At 53.3% G+C, this 27,252-nt stretch overlaps 3 protein-coding genes across 4 annotated transcripts; 2 read left to right on the top strand and 1 right to left on the bottom strand.

Annotated features, from left to right (window-relative positions):
- Positions 1 to 1,310: 1,310 nt before the first annotated feature.
- BCL6B (BCL6B transcription repressor) lies at positions 1,311 to 7,887 on the top strand. The gene is made up of 9 exons (XM_070394114.1): positions 1,311 to 1,881; positions 2,388 to 2,577; positions 2,800 to 3,021; positions 3,132 to 3,482; positions 3,779 to 3,897; positions 4,497 to 4,661; positions 4,755 to 4,885; positions 5,007 to 5,144; positions 5,615 to 7,887. The coding sequence occupies exons 2-9, from the start codon at positions 2,399 to 2,401 to the stop codon at positions 5,729 to 5,731; spliced, it is 1,422 nt and encodes a 473-aa protein (XP_070250215.1). The 5' UTR covers positions 1,311 to 1,881; positions 2,388 to 2,398; the 3' UTR covers positions 5,732 to 7,887.
- Positions 7,888 to 9,975: 2,088 nt separating this feature from the next.
- Positions 9,976 to 13,795, top strand: SLC16A13 (solute carrier family 16 member 13). 2 transcript variants are annotated; one of them, XM_070394023.1, is made up of 4 exons: positions 9,976 to 10,447; positions 10,595 to 10,738; positions 11,764 to 12,501; positions 13,159 to 13,795. In XM_070394023.1, the coding sequence occupies exons 1-4, from the start codon at positions 10,249 to 10,251 to the stop codon at positions 13,449 to 13,451; spliced, it is 1,374 nt and encodes a 457-aa protein (XP_070250124.1). In that variant the 5' UTR covers positions 9,976 to 10,248; the 3' UTR covers positions 13,452 to 13,795. The 2 variants fall into 2 exon arrangements, 1 of the variants encoding a protein (XP_070250124.1); XR_011468409.1 differs by having other exon boundaries at positions 10,055 to 10,447; positions 11,764 to 13,054; positions 13,159 to 13,247.
- Positions 11,504 to 16,774, bottom strand: SLC16A11 (solute carrier family 16 member 11). The gene is made up of 6 exons (XM_070394022.1): positions 16,692 to 16,774; positions 16,204 to 16,423; positions 15,799 to 15,942; positions 14,724 to 15,491; positions 14,247 to 14,637; positions 11,504 to 13,601 (listed from the first exon to the last, which is right to left on the bottom strand). Exons 2-5 carry the CDS (start codon positions 16,415 to 16,417, stop codon positions 14,408 to 14,410), a joined length of 1,356 nt encoding a protein of 451 aa, XP_070250123.1. The 5' UTR covers positions 16,418 to 16,423; positions 16,692 to 16,774; the 3' UTR covers positions 11,504 to 13,601; positions 14,247 to 14,407.
- Between the last annotated feature and the right edge of the window lie 10,478 nt (positions 16,775 to 27,252).

Raw genomic sequence — 27,252 nt, 5'->3', positions numbered from 1 at the left:
CAGCTCAAAGTGCCCAGAATAATCAAACTAACTCAACACCCCATAATAAGCATGCATCCCACAACTGGCCAGATAACACCAACTCAACTCCATCCTGATACCAAAGGGAGCCCCTAACCAACTCCCACCTCCGCACCAGTCAGAGATCAAAGTAACCATCACATCAAAAGCCACCAGATGGTCCCCAGTCCTTAGTGATCCCCATTCCCAGTGTTTCCACAGTTCCGTGAATGCCTCCCTCCCTCCCCCCAAAAATACCCTCACATCTGAAGGGAAGGGCCCCAGGCCTGGATATGCAATTTCTGGGGCGATGGGAGACTCCTGCGCCCAAATCCAAGTCCTGCTTTGCAGCTGGCTTCCCTTCTCCAAGTGAACCTTGTCGCCTGCAGACCAACATCTCAAACAAAATAGGAGAGTTTCATCTGTGCTGTCTCCCAGGTCAGGGACTTAAAATTAGTTATCAGGCCCCTCCTGCCTTCTCTTCTTTCACCTGGGACGGCCCTGTGTTCCCTTCTCTTTGTTTACCCTATCCAACTCTCATATTCATGTGCACTAAAAACTCACCTCGGAGGCAGATTATAGCATCTAATTAGAAAGGAAGCCCCTGTGCTCCGGGCTCAGCCCCCCCCCCCCCCCCCGCCTCCCCAACACACACACTCCTTGTCCCACCCATTTCCCTTGCTCCCAAAGCCGTCGGATTTCTCACCCCGGGTAGAAACCCCAGCCTCGGAGGAAAGTCACTTCTGTCGCCTAACTCTCCCTCCCTCTGTCCAACCCTTCCTCGTTCCCTCCTAGGAGACAGAAGGACAAAATAAACCAGCGCAAAGGGGACGAGGTCGAAGGTTCCCGCCGTTCAGACGGAATTGATCCTGAGCCCCTGTCAGAGTGGACCCCCCCACACCGCCCCCCCCAACCCCAAGCCGGGTGCAGACGGACCAGCGAGGCGAAGCCAGTGCGCGCCCGCCCCCTCGTGGAAGGAGCCGAGCATTGCGCGCCCGAGAGCTCTGCCGCCTGCCGCGCTGGACCCGGCGCCAGCCTCCAGCGTAGCGGACCCGCCAGTGCCCGCGGCCCCAGCGGGCTGGGACTGGGGCGGGCGCGCGGGCTTGGGGCGGGAGTCTCTCTCCCCCCGGGTCCCTAAAAGGGTTCCGAAGGGAGTCGGGAGCGAGAGTCCGGACGCCTGGGTCTCCTGAGCGCCTCTCGGCGCCCACCCGGGACTTTCCCCACCTCCTCGAGGGGAAGCAGCTGGAGGAGCCGTCCGGTCGCAGGACAATGGAAGGAAACGCACTAGAAATCATATCCGCCCTTTCCCTTCCCCGCCCGGCCCGAGTGCCCCCGTGGGTAGGCCCGCTGGAGGAACGCGTCATCCACACCCCCCCCTCCGCCGTCTGGGACCCCGCTCTCGCCTCCCCAAACCTGGCGCCTCGTAGAACGGTCCTTTACGCCCCGTAACCGTACCCTGGACGGGGGGAGGGGGGGCTCGCTGTGTCCACGCTCCTGTGACAGGCTCCTGGCACCCCTTCTTCCAAAGCCCACCCACCCACCTTCGCGGTGCCAGCTCCCCTACCCCCACAACCCAGTCCCCCCTACTTCCACTCCGGAGATCCCCAGCCCTCTCCCCAGTTCGAACGCCCCGTCCTCGGTGACCCAAGACCCCGTAGGTGACGACCACCCCGTGCCTCCGAGGCCCGCCCTGGAGCCGGAGACCCCGCCCCGGGCTCGCCATCTGGAGGGCGACGGAGGAAGGAAGGATACGGACCCAGGCGTTCACCCCACCTCCACCCCCCGCCCCCGACATCCCGGCCAGATAAAGGAGCCGAGGCCAAAAGGGGAGCGCGGCCACACCCCCCGGAGAAGAGGAGCGGCAGCCCCTGCAGGACGGGGGTAAGGACTCAGGGTCCACGAAAAGGGCTGGTTTTTGTTGATGGTCGGGAGGCTGGGGCCCCAAACGTGGACTAAGCCAGGGACCCGGGACTAGACGGCAGTAGACTTCGTGGTTCGAGGGAGGGGACTTCGATGGGGATTTGGTGCGTGGACCGCAAGGCGCCTGGGGGGTGTCCAGGCAGGTGGGCACCTGAGACCGAGGGCGCGGAGAAGCCGAGGGGAGGGGAGTGGGGAATGGAGGGGTGCGCTGGAAGGGCACGAGGCGTCCAACCAGGGGCGCTGCGCGCCGCGGTCCCCACGCTCGCCACCGACCCCGTGGGCACCTTCAAGTGTAGAGGAGCGACGCGAGCCAATGGTGTGGCCGCGGGCAGAAGGCACGGGATGAATTAAGCTGGGCCGGGGGCTTGGCGCGAGGTGAGCCTCGGGAGGAGGAGGCCAACCGCGGGAGGGAGGGAGGGAAGGAGGGAGGGCGCCTTAGGACCGCCTGGATGCCCCGGCTCCCGCAGGCCTGGCCGCGATGGGATCCGCCGCGGCCCCGGAGCGGGCGCTGGGCTACGTCCGCGAGTTCACGCGCCACTCCTCCGACGTGCTCGGCAACCTCAACGAGCTGCGCCTGCGCGGGATCCTCACCGACGTCACGCTGCTGGTTGGCGGGCAACCCCTTCGAGCACACAAGGCGGTGCTCATCGCCTGCAGGTTCGAGGGGAGCCTCTGGGGATGCAACGGGACCCAATGGGAAAGGGGCGGAGGCATCAGGTCTTGGGGAGGAAATCGGGAGCCCAGCCCGCCAGAAGCAGGGGGCGGGGCGTCCTGGAATTGGGGGCGGGGCGACCGGGGAGGGGGCGGGGCTCTCTACGGGGCGTGGCTTTCTGCAGTGGTTCTCTGGCCCCGAACATGACTGATCTGCCCTTTCCCCAGCGGCTTCTTCTACTCCATCTTCCGAGGCCGTGCAGGAGTCGGAGTGGATGTGCTCTCCCTGCCCGGGGGCCCCGAAGCCGGAGGCTTCGCTCCTCTTCTGGACTTTATGTACACGTCGCGCCTGCGCCTCTCTCCGGCCACCGCACCAGCCGTTCTCGCGGCTGCCACCTATTTGCAGATGGATCATGTGGTCCAGGCGTGCCACCGCTTTATTCAGGCCAGGTGAGCAGCCCACTCGGTGTTCTCCGTGGAGGAGGTGGTTGGGACCCCAGGTGTCAGGGGCAGAAGCCAAGATTAGAAGATAGCACTAATGTCCACCGCACTTTTCCCAGCTACGAACCTCTGGGCATCTCCCTGCGGCCCCTGGAGGCAGAACCCCCCACGCCCCCAACGGCCCGTCCACCAGGCAGTCCCAGGTGCTCCGAAGGGCACCCAGACCCACCTACTGAGTCTCGCAGCTGCAGTCAAGGCCTCCCCAGTCCAGGCAGCCCCGACCCCAAGGCCTGCAACTGGAAAAAATACAAGTTCATCGTGCTAAACTCTCAGGCCTCCCAAGCAGGGAGCCTGGTTGGGGAGAGGAGTTCTGGTCAACTTTGCCCCCAAGCTGGGCTCCCCAGTGGAGATGAGGCTTCCAGCAGCAGCAGTGGCAGCGAAGAAGGACCCATTCCTGGGCCCCAGAGCAGGTACAGAAACTGGAACCTCAAGAATTCGTAGTGGCTAGCCTCAGCGAGGAGGCAGAGAGCCATGGGCCTGGGCGGTCAGGAGCAGGGAGTGAGTGGGTGGGTTCCAGGGACAACAGCCCACCTTAGGAAGCTGGCCAGAGGCCAGGCTTACTCGTGTGGCGGGTCTCTAGCAGCACAATTGGATGTGGCTCATCGGTCAGCACTGGCTCACTTCCACAGGGTAGGCCTTTGGCTCCAAGTTCTCTCGCAGAGAAGCTCCCCGCCACGTAATCTCTCCTAACCTTTACTCTACCTAGGCTCTCTCCAACTGCTGTACAGTTCAAATGTGGGGCTCCAGTCAATACCCCCCACCTCACACCCCGGGCCCAAGAAGCCACTGCATCATCTCCCTCCGGGCGGGCTCGTCCACCACCAGGTGAGAGCTCCTCCTTTTACTTCCTTCTGGGCTTTTGTCCTTGTGGCCGCTCAAAGCCAGTTTGGGCCAAAAGTCCTCGGGAAAAGACCTATTCCAATCACATACTGCAAATTAGAATCACCTACAGAGCTTTTAAAAATCTCATTGCCCCGGTCAAACCCCCATACATCAAAATGTGTAGACGTGGGAACCAGACATCTGTATTTTCAAAGCTTCCAATGAGGAGTGGTGTTTGGGAACTTCTGGCCTATTCCCATCCAGGGCTGAGCGGCCAGCCCAGAGCTCGGCAGGGCCGTTCTGGCAAGGTGTCATCCAGCAGTGCCAGAACAGAGAGAGAAAGAGAAACCTCTACCCACTGATACGGGCCTCCACCGACCATCACTGCTATTGAGGGGAGATTAGCAGAGTACCCTGGAGACAGACAGACATGGAGCCAGATCTTGGCTTCCCTTCTTGCTAACCCTGTGACCTCGAGCAAGTCAAATGAGCCCCAGAAGTCTTAACAGTAAATTGGAAAAAAGAAAACCTACTACTGTGTGGCTTGAGAATTCCCTGATGTTGTTGTCATTACCCACCCCACCTCCACCCCCCCTTCCCAGGAAGTGAATTTTTCAGCTGCCAGAACTGTGAAGCTGTGGCTGGGTGCTCATCGGAGCTGGACCCCTTGGCTCCTGGAGATGAGGACAAGCCCTACAAGTGCCAGCTCTGCCGGTCTGCCTTCCGCTACAAGGGCAACCTGGCCAGTCACCGCACGGTGCACACAGGTAGGGGAGGAACTGAGGGGAGAGGCCCCTGGCCTTCCTGCCCACAGGTGTCCTAGGGCAGAGTCCCTGACCTCTCCTTCTCCCTGCCTCCAGGGGAAAAGCCCTACCACTGCTCCATCTGCGGGGCCCGCTTTAACCGGCCGGCTAACCTGAAAACGCACAGCCGCATCCATTCGGGAGAGAAGCCCTATAAGTGTGAGACGTGTGGCTCCCGCTTTGTACAGGTACAGAGCCGGTCTCAGAACTGGCTTAGAGACAGCTTTGCAAGAGGACAGTGTGGGCCCTTTGGGGAGGGTTCTTTCTGTCTTTCCCAGAGGCCTAGTCTGAGGTCACCTCCCCTCCCAGGTAGCACATCTGCGCGCGCACGTGCTGATCCACACCGGGGAGAAGCCCTATCCTTGCCCCACGTGCGGGACTCGCTTCCGGCACCTACAGACCCTCAAAAGCCATGTTCGCATCCACACCGGGGAGAAGCCTTACCACGTGAGTACCTGGCCCAAAGCCTTACACCACTTACCTTACCACGTGAGTACCTGGCCCAAAGCCTTACACCACTTACCTCCCGTTTCCCTAGGGACTGGGCTCCGAGAGGAACGAGAGGAGCAGGGCCCAGAGGGCCCTAGAACTCTTCCAACTGGGCGGAGTCCTGGGAGAGTCCATGTGTGCAAGGGGTGGGGCCTAGGGTAGGCTTGTGAGTAAGGGGCGAAGATGGCGGTAGGGATGGACAGGTACTGAAGTTAGGCTCCTTGGCTGGACACTGGCTCCTGAAGAGGAAATCCTTTGCTGAAGAGGGGGGAGCCATCTCCTTGGCCTCTCCCTGAGGATTTGGGAGGACGAGGACTGAAGAGTTTCTCTTGGCCTGAGAGCTAACAGTTCTCTCTCGCTCAGCACCTAAAAGGTGCTTGCAGATGGGGAGGGGTACCTGACCGGCTCTCTTCCTCCCCACCCCACAGTGCGACCCCTGTGGCCTGCATTTCCGGCACAAGAGTCAACTGCGGCTGCATCTGCGCCAGAAACACGGAGCTGCTACCAACACCAAAGTGCACTACCACATTCTCGGGGAGCCCTAGCTGAGTGATGGCCCGGGTGCCACCCAAAGGCCTCAGTCACTTTCTGGAAGCCAGGGAAGCTGCTGGCCCACACCTGGCTTCTCTGTCAGATTTGGGGATGGAGGGTGCAAGGCCCCTCCGTTCTCAGAAACTGCCTCCACCTTCATTTCTCACTGGGGAGAGCAGGGGTGGCAGATCAGGATTCGATCTGCCTCTGTTTTGCTGGTCAAAACCTCTTCCCCACAATCAATTGTTTCTGAGGAGAGAGCAAGCTAGGAACTGGGGAGGGAAAAGGCTGGAGGCCTGGTTTTCATAAGGGAACAGTCCTCCACCTGCAGTCCCCATCTCATTCGTTTTATCTGTAAATATAATTTATTGAGGCCTTTGGGTGGCACCCGGGCCTTCATTCTATTGCATTTCCTAGCTCCCTCTTCCTAGTGTGATCAGTGACCTGAGACACAGAATGTGAGGTCACAGCTCTGCTGGCAGAGATTAGCACTTGGCTTGAGTGTTTTATGTTATTGTTGCCATAACTTCTAACTTTAGAATTGTTCTTTCTCGTATTTGTTTGCTTGTTGGTTTGTTTAAAATGGAAAAAAGGGTTCTCTGTGTCCTGCCCCTCCGATTCTAGGTCTGGAACCTCTATTTGTCTGAGGGCAGCTCTGGGAACATGTGGGTTTGTGGAATTGGGTCAGGAACCCTCTCTGGATTCTGGATATTCTAGGTCAGGGGTCCTCAAACTACAGCCCGCGGGCCACATGCAAATACAAATATTGTATTTGTTCCCGTTTTGTTTTTTTACTTCAAAATAAGATATGTGCAGTGTGCATAGGAATTTGTTCATAGTTTTTTTTAAACTATAGTCTGGCCCTCCAACGGTCTGAGGGACAGTGAACTGGCCCCCTGTTTAAAAAGTTTGAGGACCCCTGTTCTAGGTTCTCTAGCAGGCTAGAACTGGATAGACGTTTCTCTGTTCTGCAAGGGCTATGGGACCTTTAAGGTGAGCCTGATATGCAGGTAATAAATGCCTCCTGAGGGCTGTGGGTGTGGGGCTTTGTCAGTCTTGGAACTGGGGGGGATGGTTGGAGAGGCTTTTTCTTAGACACCTAACTGTCCCATTCATCTGCTCCCCTAGGTTTGCCTCGGCTGTGTCTGTCATGATAGAGCTCACAACCCTCCCACTAGGGCCTATTGTCAGCACTGAGTTCTGAAATTCCTTATTAGAGATGATGCGACCTTTTCTGACTCTGCCCCACCTCTAAGAATGTTATGACCTACGGGAGAGTTATGAAACTCTTTATCTGAAACTCTTTATCTTGACCAGTCCTTTGATGCTAAGGCATCTGGGCTTGAATGTCTCTTGGGGTTCTCTCTACCTGAGACAAACTTCTTCTTCCCTCAGTGGGTTTCTGGACATGTTCTGGCAAATGTCCAGATTCCAGAAACTTCTTTGCCTCTAGAAGCCACAGGTGCTTGGTAACTTTCTTATCTTAGAAAAGCTGGGTCTGTGACCTGGTCTTCCCATCACTGTATTCCTGTCCGGAACAGTGAATGCACTAGGACCTTCCACGGGGAGAGTAAAGGGGCTGAGTTCCATTTGGGGTTTGATATAGTTTGGGATTATGATTGGGATTATTGTTGGGGTTAGAGGTTTAGACGATTTAAAAGATTGACTGACTGACTGATGGGCCTTCTCGTGGACCAAGTATCCAGGTAGAATTTAGAGGCTGGTTGAGGGGTGCAGTTTCTGGTGTAGGTCAAGGAGGTAGAAAGTTAGGAATGGGGTTGCCTCTTAACTGGGCAGAAGGTCTGGAATGTTAGATGATGCTCTGAAGCCTTGACTTATAGTCCCACCCCTTTTGCCATGGAGCCTATTTGGTTATGGGGCATGGGGAAGAGGGGAAGAAGAACTTTGAATGTGTGGGGTAGAGCTTCCTCAAGATAGGTCAGTACTAGTGGTTGTCATTTGGAAACTGGTGAGAAAGCTACTCTTTACCCTCTTACTCCCCACTGCAGACTTGCAGGAAGAGAGCAGAAGAGAGATGCGAGGAGGAACCATGGTTTTTATTTTATTTTATTTTTTAGGAGACTGGATGGGCAGGTGGAGAGTGCCTAGGGGTGGAGATGTTAGATCTTGCAAGATCAGAATCATGGAATAAAGAAGCCTCTCTGTGCTGCCTGCTGTGTCCTGGGGTTCTTGCCTGGGGAGACTGGGGACTGCGTAAAGCTAGGGAAAGCGGGTTCTTCCCTCCTGGGGACCATCTGGCGATTGTGTGCCCATCCCACCAGACATTTCAAATGGCCCGTGTTCTCCCCTCCCCTGCCCTTGCCTTCTGGCTCATGGTGCAGGAACCAGTGACTTCATGAAGTGCTCCGGAGCCACCTGCTTCCTGCTGCTCTGAAGTCACTTCCTGCCTGAAGTGTGGAGGCGGCAGGGAGAAACCAGGAAGCCACTAATAATACCAGGACACTGGGGGAATGCATCTGTGCTGGGACACCCCTAGCACCACTATCACCAAAAAAAATGGGTAGGGGTTGGGTCCCCCGAGGACAACAGGGGCTAGAGGTAGCAGTGAGAAGGCTGTGTGGTTAGAAACATGCCAACTTCACCCCTCCCCCAGCAATGGTGTCTTGGAATTTATCCATCGCCCAGCGATTGCTTCTCTCCCACCCTGTCCCCTATCCTGTGTGTGTTCTGGGTGCACAGCTCTGTTCTGCCCTGTGGGTAGAAGGTAGGAGGTCACTAATTCTGAGAAGTTACCTTCCTTTTGGACTTAAATTACTCATCTGTGAAATAAGTCTATTAACATGATCTCTGCAGCTGCTTCCAACACTTACAGTTTGTGGTTGTGTTTTTCGGTCTTTTATAAAACCCATGACCTGGATTATTTTATTAAAAAGCAAAACGTGAAACTTAGAAACTAAAACCTCTCTTCTCCCGCTACAGTTTATCCTCTGTTGCAAAGGAGACCAGCTAATGTTCTTGCTACATGTCAGGCCCTCAACTAAGCATTTCAGTGCATAGGTTTTCTAATTCACCTCCCCTGACAACCCTAAAAAGTAGGTGCTGCTATTACCCCCCATTTACATGTAGGGAAAACAAGTAAGAGACTCAGTATCTTGGTTGGCCAACTTAATACGTGATGAAGCTGAGGTTGGAACTATGATTCTACAGGCTGCACTCTGGAACTACTAGGTTATATCCTCACGCCAATTTCTATGCCATTGGCATATTCTCCCACCACCCAAAATTCTGACTGCTTCCAAAAAAAAAGTTTTGGGGGGTAGGACCGTTTTTATTTCCCACATATAAAACTATAAGGCTCAATATGCTTTTTTAAATTACACAGCCTCCCTCCCTCCCCATCCCCCACTTGTCGGGTATAAATCTTTGAGTCCAAGTTTCAAGGTGAGGGTCCTGGGGGGCTTGAATTACAGTGAAGAAATGGGGAGCCGGGCCATTCGTGCTCTAGGAGGTGGAGGGGCAGATTGCTCCCGTGGTCCTGGCTTGTCTGTTTAGTAGATGATCGTGAGATGCAAAACCGTGGTTAGGAAGTGGTTTTACTAGAGGGGCAGGGGCAAGTGTTCTAGCCCCGCTGGAGAAAGGGTAGTTGATGCTGGCAGGCTCGCCCTTCCTCTCCCCGGTTATTTTTGGTCTCTGTGACCTGTAGGTTTCCTGTTGGTGGGAACAGAAGCGACATTACAGAAATGAACACCAGGAGTCCCAACAACCCATTCCCCTTGTCTCCTTCTTGGGGCCCGGAACCCCTCAGGGATTCGGGGGATCTAGATTCTAGTGACCCGAGTAGCTTGGAGCATTTTATTTTAATCTCATCGCCTAATCCCTGCGCTCGCCATCAGGCCTTGCAACTCCTGGGCTCCTCATGAGGCAAGGGATTGCTTTCCTCTCCTGAACCAGTCGACCGCCCCCACCAACCCCTCTGCACTCCTCACATGCGGGCCTGGGTGCTGAGATCTGGACGAACCGGCCTGCCAGGGGCACAGGAGACGGCAGCAGCCTCCGGGCAGGTCCCTGCGTCACCGGGGGCCCACCTCACTGACCTCCTCAAGCTCCCCCTTTACGCATGCTCCCACTCACCGCTGAGACCCCAACAAAGCTGAAAGCCCGCCCTGCCCGCCTGGCTCCGCCCAGGAGTCCCGCCAGCGAGGATGTCGGCCTTGGCCAGGCCGGCCTGATGCTGCCACTTGTAATGATACAATAGAGAAGCCGCTCGGAGAATGGTGCGCCTCCCCCCATCCCCCGCCCCAGCCTCGATTCTCCGCCCCCGGCCCGCGCAGCCACGCCCCTGGGCGCTAATCACCCGGCGGGCCAGCTCTGGCCGGTTCTCCCGGCACCAGCGCTCCCGCCGGGGGGAGGCGCACACGCAGCCGCTCTGCAGCCAGCTCGCGAGCCCTCCTCGGTACCTTCCTCTCTGCCCCGCTCTCCTGCCCCCGCGTGGCCGGGGGCGGGCGGAGGTGGAGGTCCCGAGCCTGATTCCCACCAGGGCTTTCGGACCCGCAGCTCGGTGACCTCCCGCATGGCGCGGAGGACCGAGCCCCCAGACGGGGGCTGGGGGTGGATGGTGGTGCTCTCGGCCTTCTTCCAATCGGCGCTGGTGTTCGGGGTGCTCCGCTCCTTCAGCGTCTTCTTCGTGGAGTTCGTGGCGGCGTTTGACGAGCCGGCCGCGCGCGTCTCCTGGATCGCCTCCATAGGCATCGCCGTGCAGCAGTTTGGGAGTGAGTGCTGCGCCTGGGGCCGGTGCGCCCAGACCCTCGGGAGGGAGAGGGAATGCGGGGACAGGAAGGGAGGAGGTGGGGGAGATGGGGGAGATGCCGGAGAAGGATGCCTGGAGTCTTCTCACAGAACGCCCTCCTCCTCCCCAGGCCCCGTGGGCAGTGCCCTGAGCACGAAGTTCGGGCCAAGGCCAGTGGTGATGGCTGGGGGCATCTTGGCAGCGCTGGGGATGCTGCTGGCCTCCTTCGCTACCTCCTTGACCCACCTGTACCTGAGTATTGGGCTGCTCTCAGGTGAGACCCTGGGTAGGGCAGGGAAGTCAAATGCCCGAGTCTTTGGACTCTCCCCTCCCTCCTAGTCTTTCCAAAAGACTTCGGGAGACGCTGAGAGAAAGTTTTGAATAACACCTGTGCCCCGAAGGGAATTAGGAGGGATGACTCATTTAATAAACTTGGTGGGGCGGTTTAGACTTTCAGAGATAATGAGTCCACAGTATGCAAGCCCGGAGCTAGGAAGAATTACATAGTATACAGTTGTGGCAGGCACTGTGACTGTAAAACAGGTATCTATCCTGCTTACAGTTTTTTATGTATTTAGGTGCTCCTATATTGGGTGCATATATGTTTACCAGGGTTATAGCTTCTTGTTGGATCGATCCCTTTAGTATTATGTAGTGACCTTTGTTGTCTCTCGTGATGGCCTTCTCTACCCTATTTACAGATGAAGCAAGGCTTCAGAAGCTTATGAAACTTGGCAAATGAAGATCACACAGCCAGAAATAGTCGGGCCTAGGTGCAACTCCCAAATTCTGTGCGGGTTACTTTAAAAACATTATCTCTAGGTCTCTACAGTCCCATAAAGTGTATTACCCCCATTTGGCAGATGAGGGGATTGAGGCTGGGAGATTCAGTAAAGTCAAACAGCTAGATAGTATCAAAGCCAGGATTGTAACCAGACCTGTGCTACCTTCTGCTGCTGGGCAATATTGGGATTACTGGGTGCCCTGAACTCCCGAGTCCCAAAACCACCATTTTTTAAAATATATATTTTTTATTGATTTCAGAGAGGAAGGGAGAGGGAGAGAGAGATAGAAACATCAATGATGAGTGAGAATTATTGATGGGCTGCCTCCTGCAGGCCCCCTACTGGGGATTGAGCCCACAATCCCGGGCATGTGCCCTTGGCTAGAATCGAACCTGGGACCCTTTAGTCTGCAGGCCGACGCTCTATCCACTGAGCCAAACCAGCTAGGGCCATCATTTCTTTATCTTTTCTTTTTTCTTTCTCTTTATTATTATTATTTTTTTTTTTTTTACAGGTTCTGGGTGGGCCTTGACCTTCACACCAACACTTGCCTGCCTGTCTCGTTACTTCTCTCGCCTGCGATCCCTGGCCATGGGGCTGGCACTGACTGGCGTGGGCCTCTCCTCCTTTGCTTTTGCCCCACTCTTCCAATGGCTGCTCAGCTCCTATGCCTGGCGGGGCACCCTACAGTTGGTGTCTGCCATCTCCCTCCATCTGGTGGCCTGTGGTGCTCTCCTCCGCCCACTCTCCCTGACTGAGGACCCTGCTGTGGCTGGCCCTGGGGCCCAACTCGCCTCCCTCCTCCATCATGGCCCCTTCCTCCGTTACACTGTTGCCCTCACCCTGGTCAACACCGGCTACTTCATTCCCTATGTGCATCTGGTGGCCCATCTCCAGGACCTGGATTGGGATCCACTGCCCGCTGCCTTCCTCCTCTCGGTGATTGCTATTTCTGACCTCGTGGGGCGTGTGGTTTCTGGGTGGCTAGGGGATATAGTCCCAGGGCCTGTGGCACGACTCCTGATGCTCTGGACCACCCTGACCGGGGTGTCACTGGCCCTGTTCCCCATGGCTCATGCTCCCACGGCCCTGGTGGCTCTGGCCGTGGCCTATGGCTTTACATCAGGGGCCCTGACCCCATTGGCCTTCTCCATGCTGCCTGAACTGGTGGGAACTGGAAGGATATACTGTGGCCTGGGACTGGTGCAGATGGTGGAGAGCATCGGGGGACTGCTGGGGGCTCCTCTGTCAGGTAAGGGGAATAGGGTTTCCAGACGGCCATGTCATACCATTCAGGGAGGGGACTATTCACATTATAGTGGATGTAAATATTGCCCTTTACATGGTATGGTATCCTACATGGCCTGTATAACCAATCATAGCAGCCCTGAAGTGGGTCCATGAGACAAAGAAATTGGGGCTGTGGAAAAACTCAAATGAGCTTTGCGGAGCCCTTGGTAGGATACCTGGCGCTTGGATTTTCAGACTTGTCTGGACCTGCTCTTACCCTTGGCCCATTTGGCCCCAGCTCAGATGTCTGAGCCATGTGGTCAAAGTTCTCCAGCCTTCAGTTGCCAGAACCTTCAGACCCTAGCTACTGACCATTAGATGACAGGGCCACAGTTGCCGGAAAGAAAGACACAGGTGTGTCTGCCTCGATCTGGATCCCCACATCCCCACTGGCTGATATGGAGGGCCTTCCTGAAGGCAGGAAGGTGATGGACATGACCTCTGAAGCCCCATGGGAAACCAGAGTTGTCAAGCGCATCTGCTCCTACCTTGGCAGTTCTAACTCTTCCAAGATGGTAGATAAAAGATTATTTTCCTCCTTCCGCCCAAAAATATGTCTGAGCCGTCGGTCCCAGGAAACAGATCACCCATGTGTGTTCTTTTTCTCTCTTGGATGTAGGCTACCTCCGGGATGTGACAGGCAACTACACAGCTTCTTTTGTGGTGGCCGGGGCCTTCCTTCTTGCAGGGAGTGGAGTTCTCATCACTCTGCCCCACTTCTTCTGCGTCTCAGCTCCTACCTCCAAGCCCCAGGATCTTGGCACAGAGGCACCGGATACCAAAGTCCCCCTGCGAAGGAAGGGCTGGGAGAGAACTGAACTCCAAAAAGACCCGGAAAGCCAGAGATTGGCAGCTCCGGGTCTTCTGCCCCATATTGATGCCCAGAGAACCACAGTGCCTTCAGCATCTTGATCTGTCTTCCACCACAGCTTGCCCAGGGCTCCTGCCATGTGTGTGTGCCAACTCCTAGTGTTTTGTTGAGGACTCTTATCTCTTCTTGGCTTCCACAACCATTTCTGCAGGATCCAAGAGTTCAGCCTGCTCCAGTGAGCCGTGAATCAACTGTGAAAATCAAAGGCCAAGAGACTTATTATGTTTTACAAGTGATCAATCGCTAGTGTTGCCTACAACACTTCTTCTCTGAAGACAGATGTTTGGGGATGAGGGATGCCCCTTTGAGATAAAATTGGATAAGAAAACTGGATAATAATCAGAAACTCAGAAAGAACTGGAGCCCAAATGCTTGGGTTGGTTGAGTGGGGTCGTGGCTGGTGTGGGGGAGGGGTAGAGGGGAGGTGTCCAGGAGCTCTGGGGACTCCAAGCATTTTAACCCTGGACTCTGCTCTCTGGACCACAGTTCCTCCCACTTGCCCACTGACCTCCCTCTTTCCCACTAGCCCCTGTGACTTAGATGAGAAATGAAGGAAATGGTGGGGACATGGTGGGGGGGGGGGGGGGGGGCAGTTGGTAGGGAGCACTTAAGCTCAGAGAGCCTACGTCTGGGTCTAGGATTCTTGAATTCACCGCAGGCCAATAGAAGGAGATTGAGATATGGGAAGAGTTTTGAGTAAAGGAAATGAGGATGGCACCCATGAGCCTCCCTCTCCCTCAAACAAATGGAAGCTGGCAGGCAGACAACTTCTCAAAGACGCCCCGTTATAATGGCAACAACATGGGCAAAGAGAAATGGACTGACTAGACAGATACCTGCCTCTCTCCCAGGCTTAGTGGGATCCTGTTCCTTCCAAGCGGCCTTTTGAATATCTTAAGTAGAAAGTTTTCAGCGTCCTAGATGGGCTAACAATTGGAGCTTGCAGACACATTGGAAATTTTTTATTGAGGGAGGGGCTCAAACCAAAAGAAAATGGTCAACAGGAGGTGTCGGCAGTGGCATGCGGGCCCCCTGGGGACAGCAGGGCCCCCGGAGGAGCTGGGAGCAGCTCCCCCCTCTCAGGGGGAGGGGTGGCTGGAGGTGAGGCCGTCCTGCAGGAGGGCAGCGCCCCAGGCAGCCCCAAGTAGATGGAGCTGCCTGAGAGGACGAAGGAGCCACACACGAGGAAGGAGGCCGTGAAGTCTCCGGTCTCATCCCTGAGGAAGCCTGAGAGGAAGGGGAAAGGAATTGAGAGGCCTCGGACCCAGGATGGGGGTGCGGGTGGGGATCTGCTGGCTCAGTCGGGCCCTTACCTGACAGCGGAGGGCCCAGGAGCCCCCCGAGGCTCATCAGCAGCATCACCAGCCCCGTGGCCTGTACCACACCTCCGATGCCCACCAGCCCCGGGAGCACTCCAAACACCAGCGGGGCGTAGCTGCCTGCGCTCAGCCCGTAGGCCCCGGCCGCGGCCAGCAGGGAGCCCCCCCAGGCCTCCTCGCCCCCGACCACCGGCACCAGCCCCACGGCCAGCAGCCCCAGCCCCGTCAGAGCCCCGAACACCGCCAGCAGCCGCGGGAGGGGCACCCAGCCCTGGTCCGCCACCCACCCGCAGACCAGCCGGGCGCCCGCATCCCCCACCGCGGCCACGGCCACCACCAGCGCGGCCCTGTACCCCGCCAGGCCCCGGTCTAAAGCGTGAGGGGCCAGATGCACGTAGGGGACGAAGTACCCGCCCCCCACCAGGGCTGTGCCCAGAGCAAAAACTAAGAAGGCTGGGCGCGCGAAGAGACCCAGGCCGAGGGCAGCGAGGAGCCCGCGGGGCGGGGCGGGAGGGTCCCCGGGCAGCTGCAGGGGTCGCAGCAGGGCGCCACAGGGGGCGAGGTGGAGGGTGATGGCGCCCAGGAGGAGCAGGGCCCCCCGCCAGCCGAAAGTATCCAGGAGGAGCTGCAAGGCCGGCGCCAGGAGCAGCGAGGAGGCTCCGTTGCCCGTCAGTGCCAGCCCCACGGCCAGGACTCGCCGGCGGGAGAAGTAGCGGGAGAGGGTGCCCAGGGCAGGGGCGAACGCCAGGGCCCAGCCGGCGCCTGCGGACGCAGAGGACTGGGGTCACTTGGTTAGGGATGCAAATGCGGAAGCCCTGTGCTGTGCATCTGAAACTGACATGTTGTCTGTTAGCCACGTTTTATTAAAAATAAAGTCACTTAAGTGTTTAAAAGGAAAAAGACGGGGTGAGGACAGGGGCCTGGGGTGCCTGGCCCCGCAATCCCAGCCCCGCTCTTGGGAGGACGCCCACCATTACCACCACCACCACCACCACCACCGCACAGCCGGCCTCCGGCCCCCAACCAGCTCCTGCCTCCACCATCAGCCCCGATGGACCGTCCCCCTCACCGGCGAGGACGCCCAGGCCGAGGTAGAGGTGCAGCAGACTTCCCGCGAAAGCCGAGAAGAGGAAGCCGAGCGAGGTGAGGACTCCCCCAATCATCACTACTGGGCGCGCCCCCCAGCGGGTGCTCAGGGCGCTGCCCACTGGACCTGGAAGGAGGCGGAGTCAAGGGAAGACACGCCCTAACCCTCCACCTCCAACGCTTCCCATTGGCTGTTTGCCTGGCCTAACGCTCCTCCCCCAGCCTACCAGCTCCCCCTCTTAACCTCAACCCACTCTGTTCAGAAACTGGGTGCCACCCGCCGTCCTTTCTCGGGTCACCTGGCAAGCAGGTGGGCACCCCACCACTGCACTCACGGCCCCTCCATCCCGGCTCCTGCCCCCCACCTCGGGGGGTGTGGGGGGCTCACTGGCTGCCTGCTGCACGGCCAGGGCCAGGGCGCTGACCCACGCCGTGTCCTGAGAGGTCCGGTCGAAGTGCTCAGCGATGTCGGGGAGGGCCAGGCCCAGGGAGCGCAGCAGCCCGTAGGAGAGCCCGTTCACCAGGAAGGCCGCGGCCGCCACCACCCAGCCCCAGCCCCCGTCCGGGCTTCCGTCCAGGGTCCCGGCAGGCTTGGGGGTCATCACCGTCTGGGGGAGAAAGGAACACGTGGAGTGAAGTCTCCATGCCTGCGCTTCCTCTAGGGACCTGAGGTCCAGCTCCTGGCTGTTTTCCCGGGGCGGGGGGTGGGGGGTGGGAGGGGGATGTCACCCGGAGCACGACAGTGAGGGGTAGAGGGGGCGGGGGTTGGGCCTAGGGATGCAACTCCTGGGCCGGCGAGTTACCCGCCAGACACCCGATTGGGGGACAGGGGATATCCCTGGAACTCCCCCTTCCCCCACACCCCCTACTCCTTACCCGACCCCTCCGGGTGATGGGGGAAAGGGCGAAGAATGGCTCGGTCTGGCTTCTTCCAGCTTCTGAGGCGCGCGGGGAGGGGGGTGGGGACCGAGGTGCCGAGGGGAGCGAGTGCGGAGATGGAGCCCCACTTGGACAGGCTCTCGGTAAACAGAGATCACCCCGGGGCCTGAGCCACCTGGGATGCTGTGTTGGGGAGGCGGGGGGAGGGGGGGTGCAGTAGAGACAGCCAATCAGCGAGCCCAAGGTGAGGCCAGACACTGAGTCCCACGAGGATTAAGTTTCTCTCTCTCTCTCTCTCTCTCTCTCTCTCTCTCTCACACACACACACACACACACACACACACACACACACACACACCCCAAGCTCAGGAAAAGGTAGCAGCCAGAAATGAATGCCACGCACCTACCCAGAGTCAAGTACCTGCTGCCTGCTGGGCACCCAGGGGACACGTGACTGCAACCCCAGCAAGCACAAGGCAGGTAGGATGCACTGGGACAGGGGCAGTGCCTCCACGGCCTGAGGGATGAGTAGAAAACGTTGCTGCAAGACCAGTGCATCTTGGATGTCAGATCGCAGACCTCCACTGAGCGCTTGCTGTGTGCCCAACAGTAATATGCCCTCAGGCCTCAGGGGAGGAAGAGGGACTCCCTTATTCCGAGGAGCTGTGATGTGCCAGGCACTCTTCACACATGTCATCTTCTCATCCTCACAATAACCCTGTGAAGATGGTGTCATCTTCATTCTACAGATGAAGTCACTGGACCTTCCAGCGATTAGGTGACTTGCCCAAACCACACAGCTAAAAGATGGTGGAAATATGTATTTACATTTTGGGATTGTCCAACGGTGGGACCATCCAAGGAGAACAGCCCTAGCTGGTTTGTTCAGGAGTTGGAGTGTCGGCCCCGGACAGAAAGGTCCCGGGTTCGATTCCATTCAAAGGCGTGTACCTCGTTTGCAGGCTCAATCTCCAGTCCAGATCAGTCAGGCAACCAATCAATGTGTCTCTCACATGGATGTTTCTCTTTCTGCGTCTCTCCCCTCTTCCAATCTGTCTAAAACTCAATGGGGAAAAACATCCTCAGGTGAGGATTAACCAGAAGAATAGACCTCGGACTGAAACAGGATCTGCCATAGTGGAGGGAAATGGCCTGGAGTCAGTTTGATGCCAAACTGGCCTGGAAAGGCAGCCTTTTCAGGGCCAGAGAATTTATGATTCTAAGATAGGGGGCACTGGAAGGATAGAAAGGATCCTTGCCATCAGAATCACTAAAGATTTAGAGATTAGACTTTTAAAAACAAAGTAAGAAATCTGAGAATTGAACCCTGGTATTGATTTTTTTTAATTAAAAATTTTTAAATTTATTTACTGAGTTGAGAGAGAGAGAGAGAGAGACTTGTTGTTCCACTTATTTATGCATTCATTGGTTGATTCTTGTATGTGGCCTGTCCAGGGATCAAACCTACAACCTTGGCCCTACCCGGTTTGGCTCAATGGATAGAGCATCGGCCTGCGGACTGAAGGGTCCCAGGTTCGATTCCGGTCAAGGGCACATGCCCGGGTTGCGGGCTCAATCCCCAGTGGGGGGCGTGCAGGAGGCAGCCAATCAATGATTCTCTCTCATCATTGATGTTTCTATCTCTCTCTCCCTCTTCCTTCCTCTCTGAAATCAATAAAAATATTTTTTAAAAAAACAACCTACAACCTTGGTGTATCAGGACAATGCTTTAACCCACTGAGCTACCTGGCCAGGGCTCAGGTACTGATTTATTAAAGCCTTTATTAATTGTATCCTTTAAAAATTTTTATTTATTTATTTATTTATTTTTTATATATTTTATTGATTTTTTACAGAGAGGAAGGGAGAGAGAGATAGAGAGTTAGAAACATCGATGAGAGAGGAACATCGACCAGCTGCCTCCTGCACACCTCCTACTGGGGATGTGCCCACAACCCAGGTACATGCCCTTGACCGGAATCGAACCTGGGACCTTTCAGTCCGCAGGCCGACGCTCTATCCACTGAGCCAAACCAGTTTCGGCAAAAATTTTTATTTATTTTTAATTAGATTACCATTAGTGTAATTTGGGCAATTCTAAGCAATGTGTAGGGTTTTTTCATTTAATCAAAAGTATATATATATTTTACATTTAACATTATTTTGTATTAGTTTCATGTATACAGTATAGTGGTTAGATAACCATATACTTTTTTAAAAATTGATTGGAAAGAGAGAGAGGAAGGGAGAGAGAGAGATTTATTGTTCCACTTATTTATGCATTCATTGGTTGCTTCTTGTATGTGCCCTAATTAGGGATCGAACCCGAAACCTTGGCATATTGGGACGACACTCTAACCAACTCAGCTACCCGGCCAGGGCAAAAATTGTATACTTTATGATGTGTTCTCCTGATATTTCCAGTACCCACTTGGCACCATGCGTAGTACAGTATTATTGACTATATTCCCTATGCTGTACTTTACATCCCCACGAGTATTCTGTAACTACACCTTTTTCACCCCGTCCCCCAACACTCCCTCCGCTCTGGCACCCATCAGTTTGTTCTCTGTACCTATGAGTAAGTTTCTGTTTTGTTTGTTTGTTTATATTCTATATAGTGGCCTAGTAATATATGTACCACAGCTTTTAAAAAAATTATTGGGGTGACATTGGTTCACAAAACCATACAGGTTTCAAGTGTACAACTCAACATTGTGTGTCCATTACCTAAAGCGAAGTCTCTTTCCATCACCATTTATACCCCCATTGCCCACCTCCACCTAACCCACCCCCCTATCCCTCTGGCTATCACAACACTGTCTTTGTGTCTATGTGTGTGTGTATGTGTGTGTGTGTGTGTGTGTGTGTGTGTGTTGCTTAATCCCTTCACCTTTTATCAGCTGTCCGTCTGTTCCCTGTATCCATGCCTCTGTTTTTATTTTGATCATTAGGTTCCACATATAAGTGAGATCATGTGGTATTTGTGTTTCTCTGACTGGCTTATTTCACTCAGCATAATAATCTTTAGGTCCATCCATGCTGTCGCTCTAAAAGTAAGATTTCCTTCTGTTTTACGGCTAAGTAGTATCCCATTGTGTAAATGTACCACAGCTTTTTTAATCCACTCATCTACTAATGGGCATTTGGGCTGTTTCCAGATCTTGGCTGTTGCAAATAATGTTGCAAGGAACATAGAGGGTGCATATATACTTTCAAATTAGTGTCTCAGGTTTCTTAAGAGATATTCCTAGAAGTGGGATCACCAGGTCAAAAGGCAGTTCCGTTTTTAATTCTTTGAGAAACCTTCATACTGTTTTCCACAGTGGCTGCACCAGTCTGCATTCCTACCAACAGTGCATGAGGGTTCCCTTTTCTCCATATCCTCACCAACACTTGTTATTTGTTGATTTATTGATGGTAGCCATTCTGATAGGTGTGAGGTGATATCTCATTGTGGTTTTAATTTGCATTTCTCTGATGATTATCGACATTGAGCATCTTTTCATATGTCTATTGATCATCTGTATGTCTTCTTTGGAGAAGTGTCCATTCAGATCCTTTGCTCATTTTCAATTGGATGGTTTGTTTTCTTGGTGCTGAGTTGTATGAGTTCTTTATAACTTTTGGACATTAACCCCTTATCAGATGTATCATTGGGGCTATGTTCTCCATTCAGCAAGTGTCTTTTCATTTTGTTGATGATTTCCTTTGCTGTGCAAAAACTTTTTAGTAAAAGCATCCTTTGTACATTAGAATTAAGGTCACCATTGCTATACTTCAGCTGTTTAAATCAGGAGATGTGTTCTTTGGTTTCATTCTTAAACAATATCAGAAAATTAGGTAAATTACTGTTTGGAGCATGTATCTCCCCAAAGCCACATGATGGCAGTGTTTCCTAACTGCTGAAAAGCATCTGCAGCTAAAGAAAAAAAACAAACACCTTCTTAAGTAGTGAAACTGTAAACCTAACAAATACAGCATGACCTTTGATGGCTCTCCACTGCCTACAGGAGGAAAAGAATCAAATTTCTCTTCTTTGGGTATAAGGCCTTTCCTAACCAAAAGTAGACCCAGAATACTTTTCCATTCCATTACCCTCCCCTTTCTCCCACACCCTTCCCTCGGCCACAGTGCTCACCCTCTCCATGGACATGCCTGTCAATATATTCTCCCTCCTGAATTTTTGCATATGTCATGCCCTCTGTTTGTCCTGGGTGGGGCACAGGAGTCCTTGAAAGTTTAAGATCCTGCCAAATACACCCTAGAAAAGTGGCCTCACTGGTTTTCCTGGCCTGGGTTGCTTTTGTGAAAGGCACCTGGGAGGTGGAGCCAGCAGATCCTCAGCCACCGGGAGGGCAGGGAGCCCACTTCCTGAGATGGGCAGTGAGGATCCTGTTCCAAGCTGAATGCAGTCCCCGGAAACAAACCTCTCCCTCTCCATGATGAAGTGAAACGCAAGGCAGTCAAAGAGGAGACTGGCCCTCTGGGTCTGGGAGTTCTACGGAGTTATGCGGAGCACCTTCAAAAGATACTTACCAACCCAGAGGACGCTCCAGATCCTGGCACTGGGGTGGTTGGTTGTGAACAGGCACATTCCTCTTCTACCTCATGTCCCCTACATTCTTTTTTAAAAATATATATTTTATTGATTTTTTACAGAGAGGAAGGGAGAGAGATAGAGAGTCAGAAACATCGATGAGAGAGAAACATCCATCAGCTGCCTCCTGCACACCCCTAACTGGGGATGTGCCCGCAACCAAGGTACATGCCCTTGACTGGAATCGAACCTGGGACCTTTCAGTCCGAAGGCCAACGCTCTACCCACTGAGCCAAACCAGCCAGGGCATGTCCCCTACATTCTTAGCCAAAATTACCCTCACTATACATCTTTTGCTCATTGAGCTAATGTAGTGTTGAGGTTAGGAGAATAGATTCCCAAGTTACACTTCCTTAGTCTGAATCCCATCTCAGCCACTTATTAGCTGTATGATTGTGAGCAAGTTACTCAATCTCTCTGTACCTCAGTTTTCTCATCTTTAAAATGGGAATAATAAAAGTAGCTACATGATAGGGTTTTTATGAGGATTAAATGAGTCACTGTGTATACATGTATTAAAAAAGAACCTAAAATGGTGCCTGGAATGTGACATGTGTCTGCCCTATTGCTGCTGTTGTGACTTGGAAGAACCTGACTAGACCCTTCAAGCACCACCGTGATTTTGCCTCCTGGCTATATCTTTATGTTTCAACATCAAAGAAACTCATTGGTCTGGTGAGTTCTCAGTAGAACTACGCTAGTTATAAGATGTTAATGGCTACAAAAAGAGGTTAAATTGATTTTTTTTTCTACCTGGCGAGTGGTTTTCTTAGCATTTCCAAAAGTTTATAAGAAAATGCTGGTCTCCCTTGCTTGACTCTAAAAATAAAAGAGAAGAAAGGAGTCTAAGTAAGTTTTGTTCATTTGTTCATACAAAATATTAATAGATACCTACCAGGCCAGATGCTATGCTAAGGATACAAATATGAATGATACAGTCTCTCCCCTCCAAGCGCTCACAATCAAATTAGAGAAAAAAAAGTGAAATAAAGAAATCTCAGCACTAGGAGAGAGACACTGACATCATAGAGTGCTGCACGGTAGGAGCTGACTCATCCTGCTGGGGTGGCTTCACAGAAGAGGAGCCATTGGAGCTGGGTCTTGAAGGATGAGGAGGAGTTTGCCAGATGGATGTGTGGGCAGGGGCCATTCCAGGCAAAGGGAGCAGCCTGTGAAAAACCACAAAGGCCTGAGCCAGCTTGGCACATTGTTTATTGTCTGGTGCTCTGTAAATAGCTGCCGTGTGGAGGACAGAGAGCGTGTAGGAGGACAATGTAGAAGGAAGCTGCTGGGCCAGAGGGTCCCATCACGAAAGGTCTTGCAGGCCCGGCTAAGAGATGTAGACGTGTTCCCACAGACTGATACTTCTCAAAAATGCCCACTGACGTAGCATTGACTAATATTCACTGATATTCGAAGCTGAACACAGAGGAAAGAGGACTCATTTCAAAGTCAGGAGAGTGTGGGTTTATAGACCTTTTATGTGTAGGAAATTTCTCTGAAACATCTTGTTTGACATTGAAAATGTGTGTGGAATTTTGCATCCTACTTTATTCTACGGGAAGGGATTGCTGATGGACCAAACTGCGAATGCTTTCCCACTCGGGGAAAGCCACAGACGCAGATACCTGAGCCAGGTCGGGTCGTTAGGGGGATCAAAAAGAGAGGGTCAAGGTCTGTACATAATTTGCTTTGGGGACCACAGGGTCAGGGATGTGTCTGTGTTTGTGAACCCAAACTGCTCTGGGGTTTTCTCATGGGAGCACCTGTGGGAGGTTTGGGGGCCTCAGGGATCTGCAACCTTGGGGAAGCCCTGAACGAAGCCTAGCCATTCCTTGGGTACACCCACTGGGGGCTCCTCTGCAGATGGGAGGGAAGGGGACAGGCAAAGATGGATGGTACTACCCACAGGAAACACAGCTCTATTTGAGGTACACAAAAATATGAGACTTTCTGGTGTTTGGCCCAGCTGGTCTTGGGCTTCTACGTGCCTAAGAGAGCTGCCTCTCACCCCTCACCCACCAGAAACCCGTCCTTCCCCAGCTCGCCCAGAGACCATGCCATGGGAAGTTAGCATAGATCTCCAAGTCCAGACCCAGGGTCTGGAAAAGTGGAAGAAAAACATGACCTGGGAAGAGGATGAGATCATAAGTTCAGGGTTTGTGTTTTGGAGTCAGGGGAGCACATCTGCTGAGATGCTCTGAAGTGGGGGCGGGTAATAAAGCGAGAAGGTAAAGCCAGCCAGCCACTCAGACAGTGGGGCTCATGGTGTAGAGGGGACAGTCTGCTTGGATGACCACACATAGATGGAGAACCAAGCTGGGTCTCCTGAACCTTGTGTTGGAACTGAGACTGGGTAAGTAGTCTGCTGGGTTTGGGGCTGGAAGAGGCCACGGTCAGGTTGAAGTTGGCACAGATGAGAAAGCCAAGGCTGGAGCTAGATTGGAGCCAAGACCTGGGATGGGATGGGAGTTCTACCCCACATTACTTCTCTCTTACCCCCACTACCAAGTCTTCCAGTGCCTCTTCTAATTCATTCTCCACCCCTTCCCTCTGTCACCCCCACCTTCCACCGCCCTGGTCCCCTGAAGTGATGAAGATCTGGAGCCTCGAGCTCTTGGATCTTTCAAGACAACCTTCTCCAGGACAGTGCGGGGAGCACCCCACTAAAGTATTTGAACCTGGTCTGTGTGTCTAAATATCCAAATGTGTCTTATCTGGCATTCTCTGGTTCTGGAATTTTGGCCAATATCTGTGTCAAAGTTCTTAGCTGTCAGCCATAGGCACTCATTCCAAAGAGTTGTTTAGGGAGAGAACTGATTGATTACAGGATTTACTGGGTACCTCTCAGAATTATCAAGAAGGCTGCGGAACTAGGTTTGGCAGGAACGCAGACTGCCCCAGGGCTAAGCGGGTGGCCAACACCACGGCTGTCACCATTAGGTGTCGCTGCTGGCTGTCTGCGTTCACAGGGCCTAAAAATTGCGGCTGCTCAGAACCCCTTCTCTGCTTCATTCACCGTTAGCTCTAAATCCAAGTCCAGGGCCCGTATTCCTGACCAACTGAACCTTGGTCATGTGCTCTCATCCTAGCTGGTAGGGACACCAGGAAAGTGAGCTCCTGGTGTTCTCAGTGTCTGCAGGTAGGATGAGTTCTGCCTCCCATCAGAAATAATAAGGTAGGACATGTCAATCATAACTCAATAAGGTGAAATGAATATAATAATACTATTGGGGATTTCTCAAACAAAGGAAGAATGTGAGGTGCACGGCAGCCCAAAATGTCCACGAAAAACAGGTTGTCAGGGTGGGAATGGGATTTGAATGGAGGCAGCAGTGTGCGTGCATCCTACAAAAGCAAGTTGGACGTGTTAAAAACATAGTTCTTGATTTGTTTTAAATCCTCATCTGGGGATATGCTTTTTATTAATTCTTAGAGGTAGAGGAAGGGAGAGGGAGATGGAGAGGGAGAAAGAGAAAGAGAAACATCAATCGGCTGCCTCCATACCAGTCCAGATCGCACCAGCCCAGGCCGGGGATTGAACCCACAACCTGAGCCTGTGCTGTGACTGGAATCAAACCCGCGACCCTTCGGTGCACAGGATGACGCTCTAACCAACTGAGCCACACAGGCCAGGGCCATAGTTCTTGGTGCTTAATGCCAACATTTTCTAGGCATTTAGATTGTTGGTGAGACTTCAGTGAAATAAGTGGACCAACTCCAGCCACATGGTAGGCACTTTACAAATGGAGTTTCCCTTCAATTTCATTTCCTCCCATTTTCTGGCCACAGCTGGCCTTCATCTCTACTTCAGTCCAGTTCCCTGTGCTCCTTGTGTCTTGATTTGAGAAGGGGAGTCACACCAGCAGGGGCAAGGGGTGAGGTCTGTCATTTCTCGCTACAGTACCCAACCTTTTAGCTATCTCTGAATTGTCTGGGTACATTGTCTGTCTTTCCAGCCCCAGCCTGGGACCTCACATCTGATTTAAAGGAACTCAGCCTCTCAGGGGACTCTCTTGACAACCCCCAGATCTGCTACAGTGGTCCAGGCTCTGCTTCCCAGCTGAAGAATGTCAGCCAGGACCAAAAGCCAAGGTGGGAGGAGACAGGGAGTCAGACAACGGGTCTTCCTGCAGCTGGAGGCACGTGAACTAGACATTCTGGAGGTCTCACATGCACAAGGCAGAGGTGTTAAGGTCTGTTCTCTTTCCTCAAGAGGAATTCCCTGTGTGGACACTGGAAGGAGTGGGGTGAGGGTGACTGAGCCCTGGGAAAGTCCTGAAGCCTCTGGGAGGGTCTGGGAACTGAAAGGCTACGGCTGCTGCTGCTAATACCACACAAACCTCCTCTTGTCCGCGCACAAGGCCTTTTCCTTTCAGTGTCCTTTCTCCTGAACAGAGTTCCTCTTCTCTGCCTCGACTCTCCTCTGCCCCTGTCCTCTGCAAAGCCTTCTCCCTAACATTCAAAGCATTTTAATTCGTGGGCAGCCTCTCTTCTTAAAGGTTCCTTCTCTCTGTCCCCTTCAGACATATAACTTTTCCAGGCTTTATCCATCTCTGCTCAAGTTCTGGTCACATCTCTCTTTCTTGACTCACAACCAAGAGTCTTGAAGTGTGACTGATCCCAGTGTAAAGCACGTTTGTGAGTCTGATACCTATTGCTTAGTTTGAAGAATGTGGTGGCCGGGCCTGGAGGGAAGACACAACTGCATAAGCCTACAGACAGGTGAGGGCAAGGCCTTGGGCATCTGGTCAACCAGCTGCCTAGGAGAGGCATCCTGATTTATGGGTCATGAGCTTACTCAAAGGCTCAGGTGCAGATGTTCCAGGACATGGCCAGTGAGCAGCAAGGTGGGGTAATATTAGAGCCTGCGTTCATGGAACATAAAGTTTGGCTGCTCTTAGATGGCTTGTGGTTTCTGGGTTTATTTCCCTGTTGTCCTTGAAGAGAGCTGATTTCTCCCCCGAGGACCCAGCACTTAGGGTTAAAGCTTTCTGAGTGCTTATAGAAATGTGACAGACCTGAAGAAGTTTATTGACTCCCAAAAGAATCAGTGTTGCCTAGGAAGCCAAAAGTGTTGGCCAAACCATTTATGAACTCCCCGTTGGTGCCTGAAGGGCTTGGAGCAGTTGGAAAACCAGAGATTACTCTGGAGGGGTCCATTCCTAGGACTCTGGTAGGGACATGTTGTTTACTATTGTTAATGTGATTTGTTCCCTCTGATTTTGACCACAAGCTTCTTCCTCTTCCACCACACAGGCACACAAGGAACAAGAAGAAACACCCACACTCTTTTTAAAAAATATATATTTTATTGGTTTTTTACAGAGAGGAAGGGAGAGGGAATAAAGAGTTAGAAACATCAATGAGAGAGAAACATCGATCAGCTGCCTCCTGCACACCCCCCACCAGGAATGTGCCCGCAACCAAGCTACATGCCCTTGACCAGAATCGAACCTGGGACTCCTCAGTCCGCAGGCCGACGCTCTACCCACTGAGCCAAACCTGTCAGGGCCACCCACACTCTTTGTAAAGGACCTGACATAATGTCTGGGATGAAGTGAGCATCAATATAGTAGCAATACATACATACTTCAGTCATTTCCCTTCTCATGGGCTGGAGCTAAGTATACAGAGAGAGAGAGTTCTGAAGACATGGTTTTCAGGCTGGATTCAAATGACAAGGAGCCTTGTGCTCCTGGCTAAGGAGTCTGGAGTTTGTCCCGAGGGCTATGGGGAGCCTTTGTGAACAGATTAGATTTGAATTTTTTAAACCATTTTTCATTGAGAGGAGAGAGAGAAACATCGAGGTCAGAGAGAAACATCAATCAGTTGCCTCCTGCATGCGCCCTGACAGAGGATCGAACCCACAACCTGGATATGTGCTCCAATGCAATGGGGAATTGAAACCTATGGTGCATGGGACAACACACCTGCCAGGGCAAATTTGAAAAAAAT

This window comes from Myotis yumanensis, unplaced genomic scaffold (genome assembly GCF_028538775.1).
Source record: "Myotis yumanensis isolate MYYU_CA2020_CCGP unplaced genomic scaffold, mMyoYum1.0.hap1 SCAF_16, whole genome shotgun sequence".
In the NCBI taxonomy this organism is placed as follows: domain Eukaryota; kingdom Metazoa; phylum Chordata; class Mammalia; order Chiroptera; family Vespertilionidae; genus Myotis; species Myotis yumanensis.
The sequence above is the reverse complement of the archived record's forward strand: the minus strand, read 5'-3'. Positions and strand labels throughout refer to the sequence as shown.

What these genes read in the sequence shown, in the direction of transcription:
- SLC16A13 (XM_070394023.1), top strand. Translation starts at nt 10,249, where the DNA reads ATGGCGCGGAGGACCGAGCCCCCAGACGGGGGCTGGGGGTGGATGGTG. An exon ending in GAGTATTGGGCTGCTCTCAG is followed by an intron (nt 10,739 to 11,763) that starts GTGAGACCCTGG and finishes TTTTTTTTACAG; the next exon opens with GTTCTGGGTGGGCCTTGACC. An exon ending in GCTGGGGGCTCCTCTGTCAG is followed by an intron (nt 12,502 to 13,158) that starts GTAAGGGGAATA and finishes TCTTGGATGTAG; the next exon opens with GCTACCTCCGGGATGTGACA.
- SLC16A11 (XM_070394022.1), bottom strand. Translation starts at nt 16,417, where the DNA reads ATGACCCCCAAGCCTGCCGGGACCCTGGACGGAAGCCCGGACGGGGGC. An exon ending in GGCCGTGCAGCAGGCAGCCA is followed by an intron (nt 15,943 to 16,203) that starts GTGAGCCCCCCA and finishes GCCTCCTTCCAG; the next exon opens with GTCCAGTGGGCAGCGCCCTG. An exon ending in CGGCCTGGGCGTCCTCGCCG is followed by an intron (nt 15,492 to 15,798) that starts GTGAGGGGGACG and finishes CTGCGTCCGCAG; the next exon opens with GCGCCGGCTGGGCCCTGGCG.
- BCL6B (XM_070394114.1), top strand. Translation starts at nt 2,399, where the DNA reads ATGGGATCCGCCGCGGCCCCGGAGCGGGCGCTGGGCTACGTCCGCGAG. An exon ending in GCGGTGCTCATCGCCTGCAG is followed by an intron (nt 2,578 to 2,799) that starts GTTCGAGGGGAG and finishes CCCTTTCCCCAG; the next exon opens with CGGCTTCTTCTACTCCATCT. An exon ending in ATTCCTGGGCCCCAGAGCAG is followed by an intron (nt 3,483 to 3,778) that starts GTACAGAAACTG and finishes TACTCTACCTAG; the next exon opens with GCTCTCTCCAACTGCTGTAC.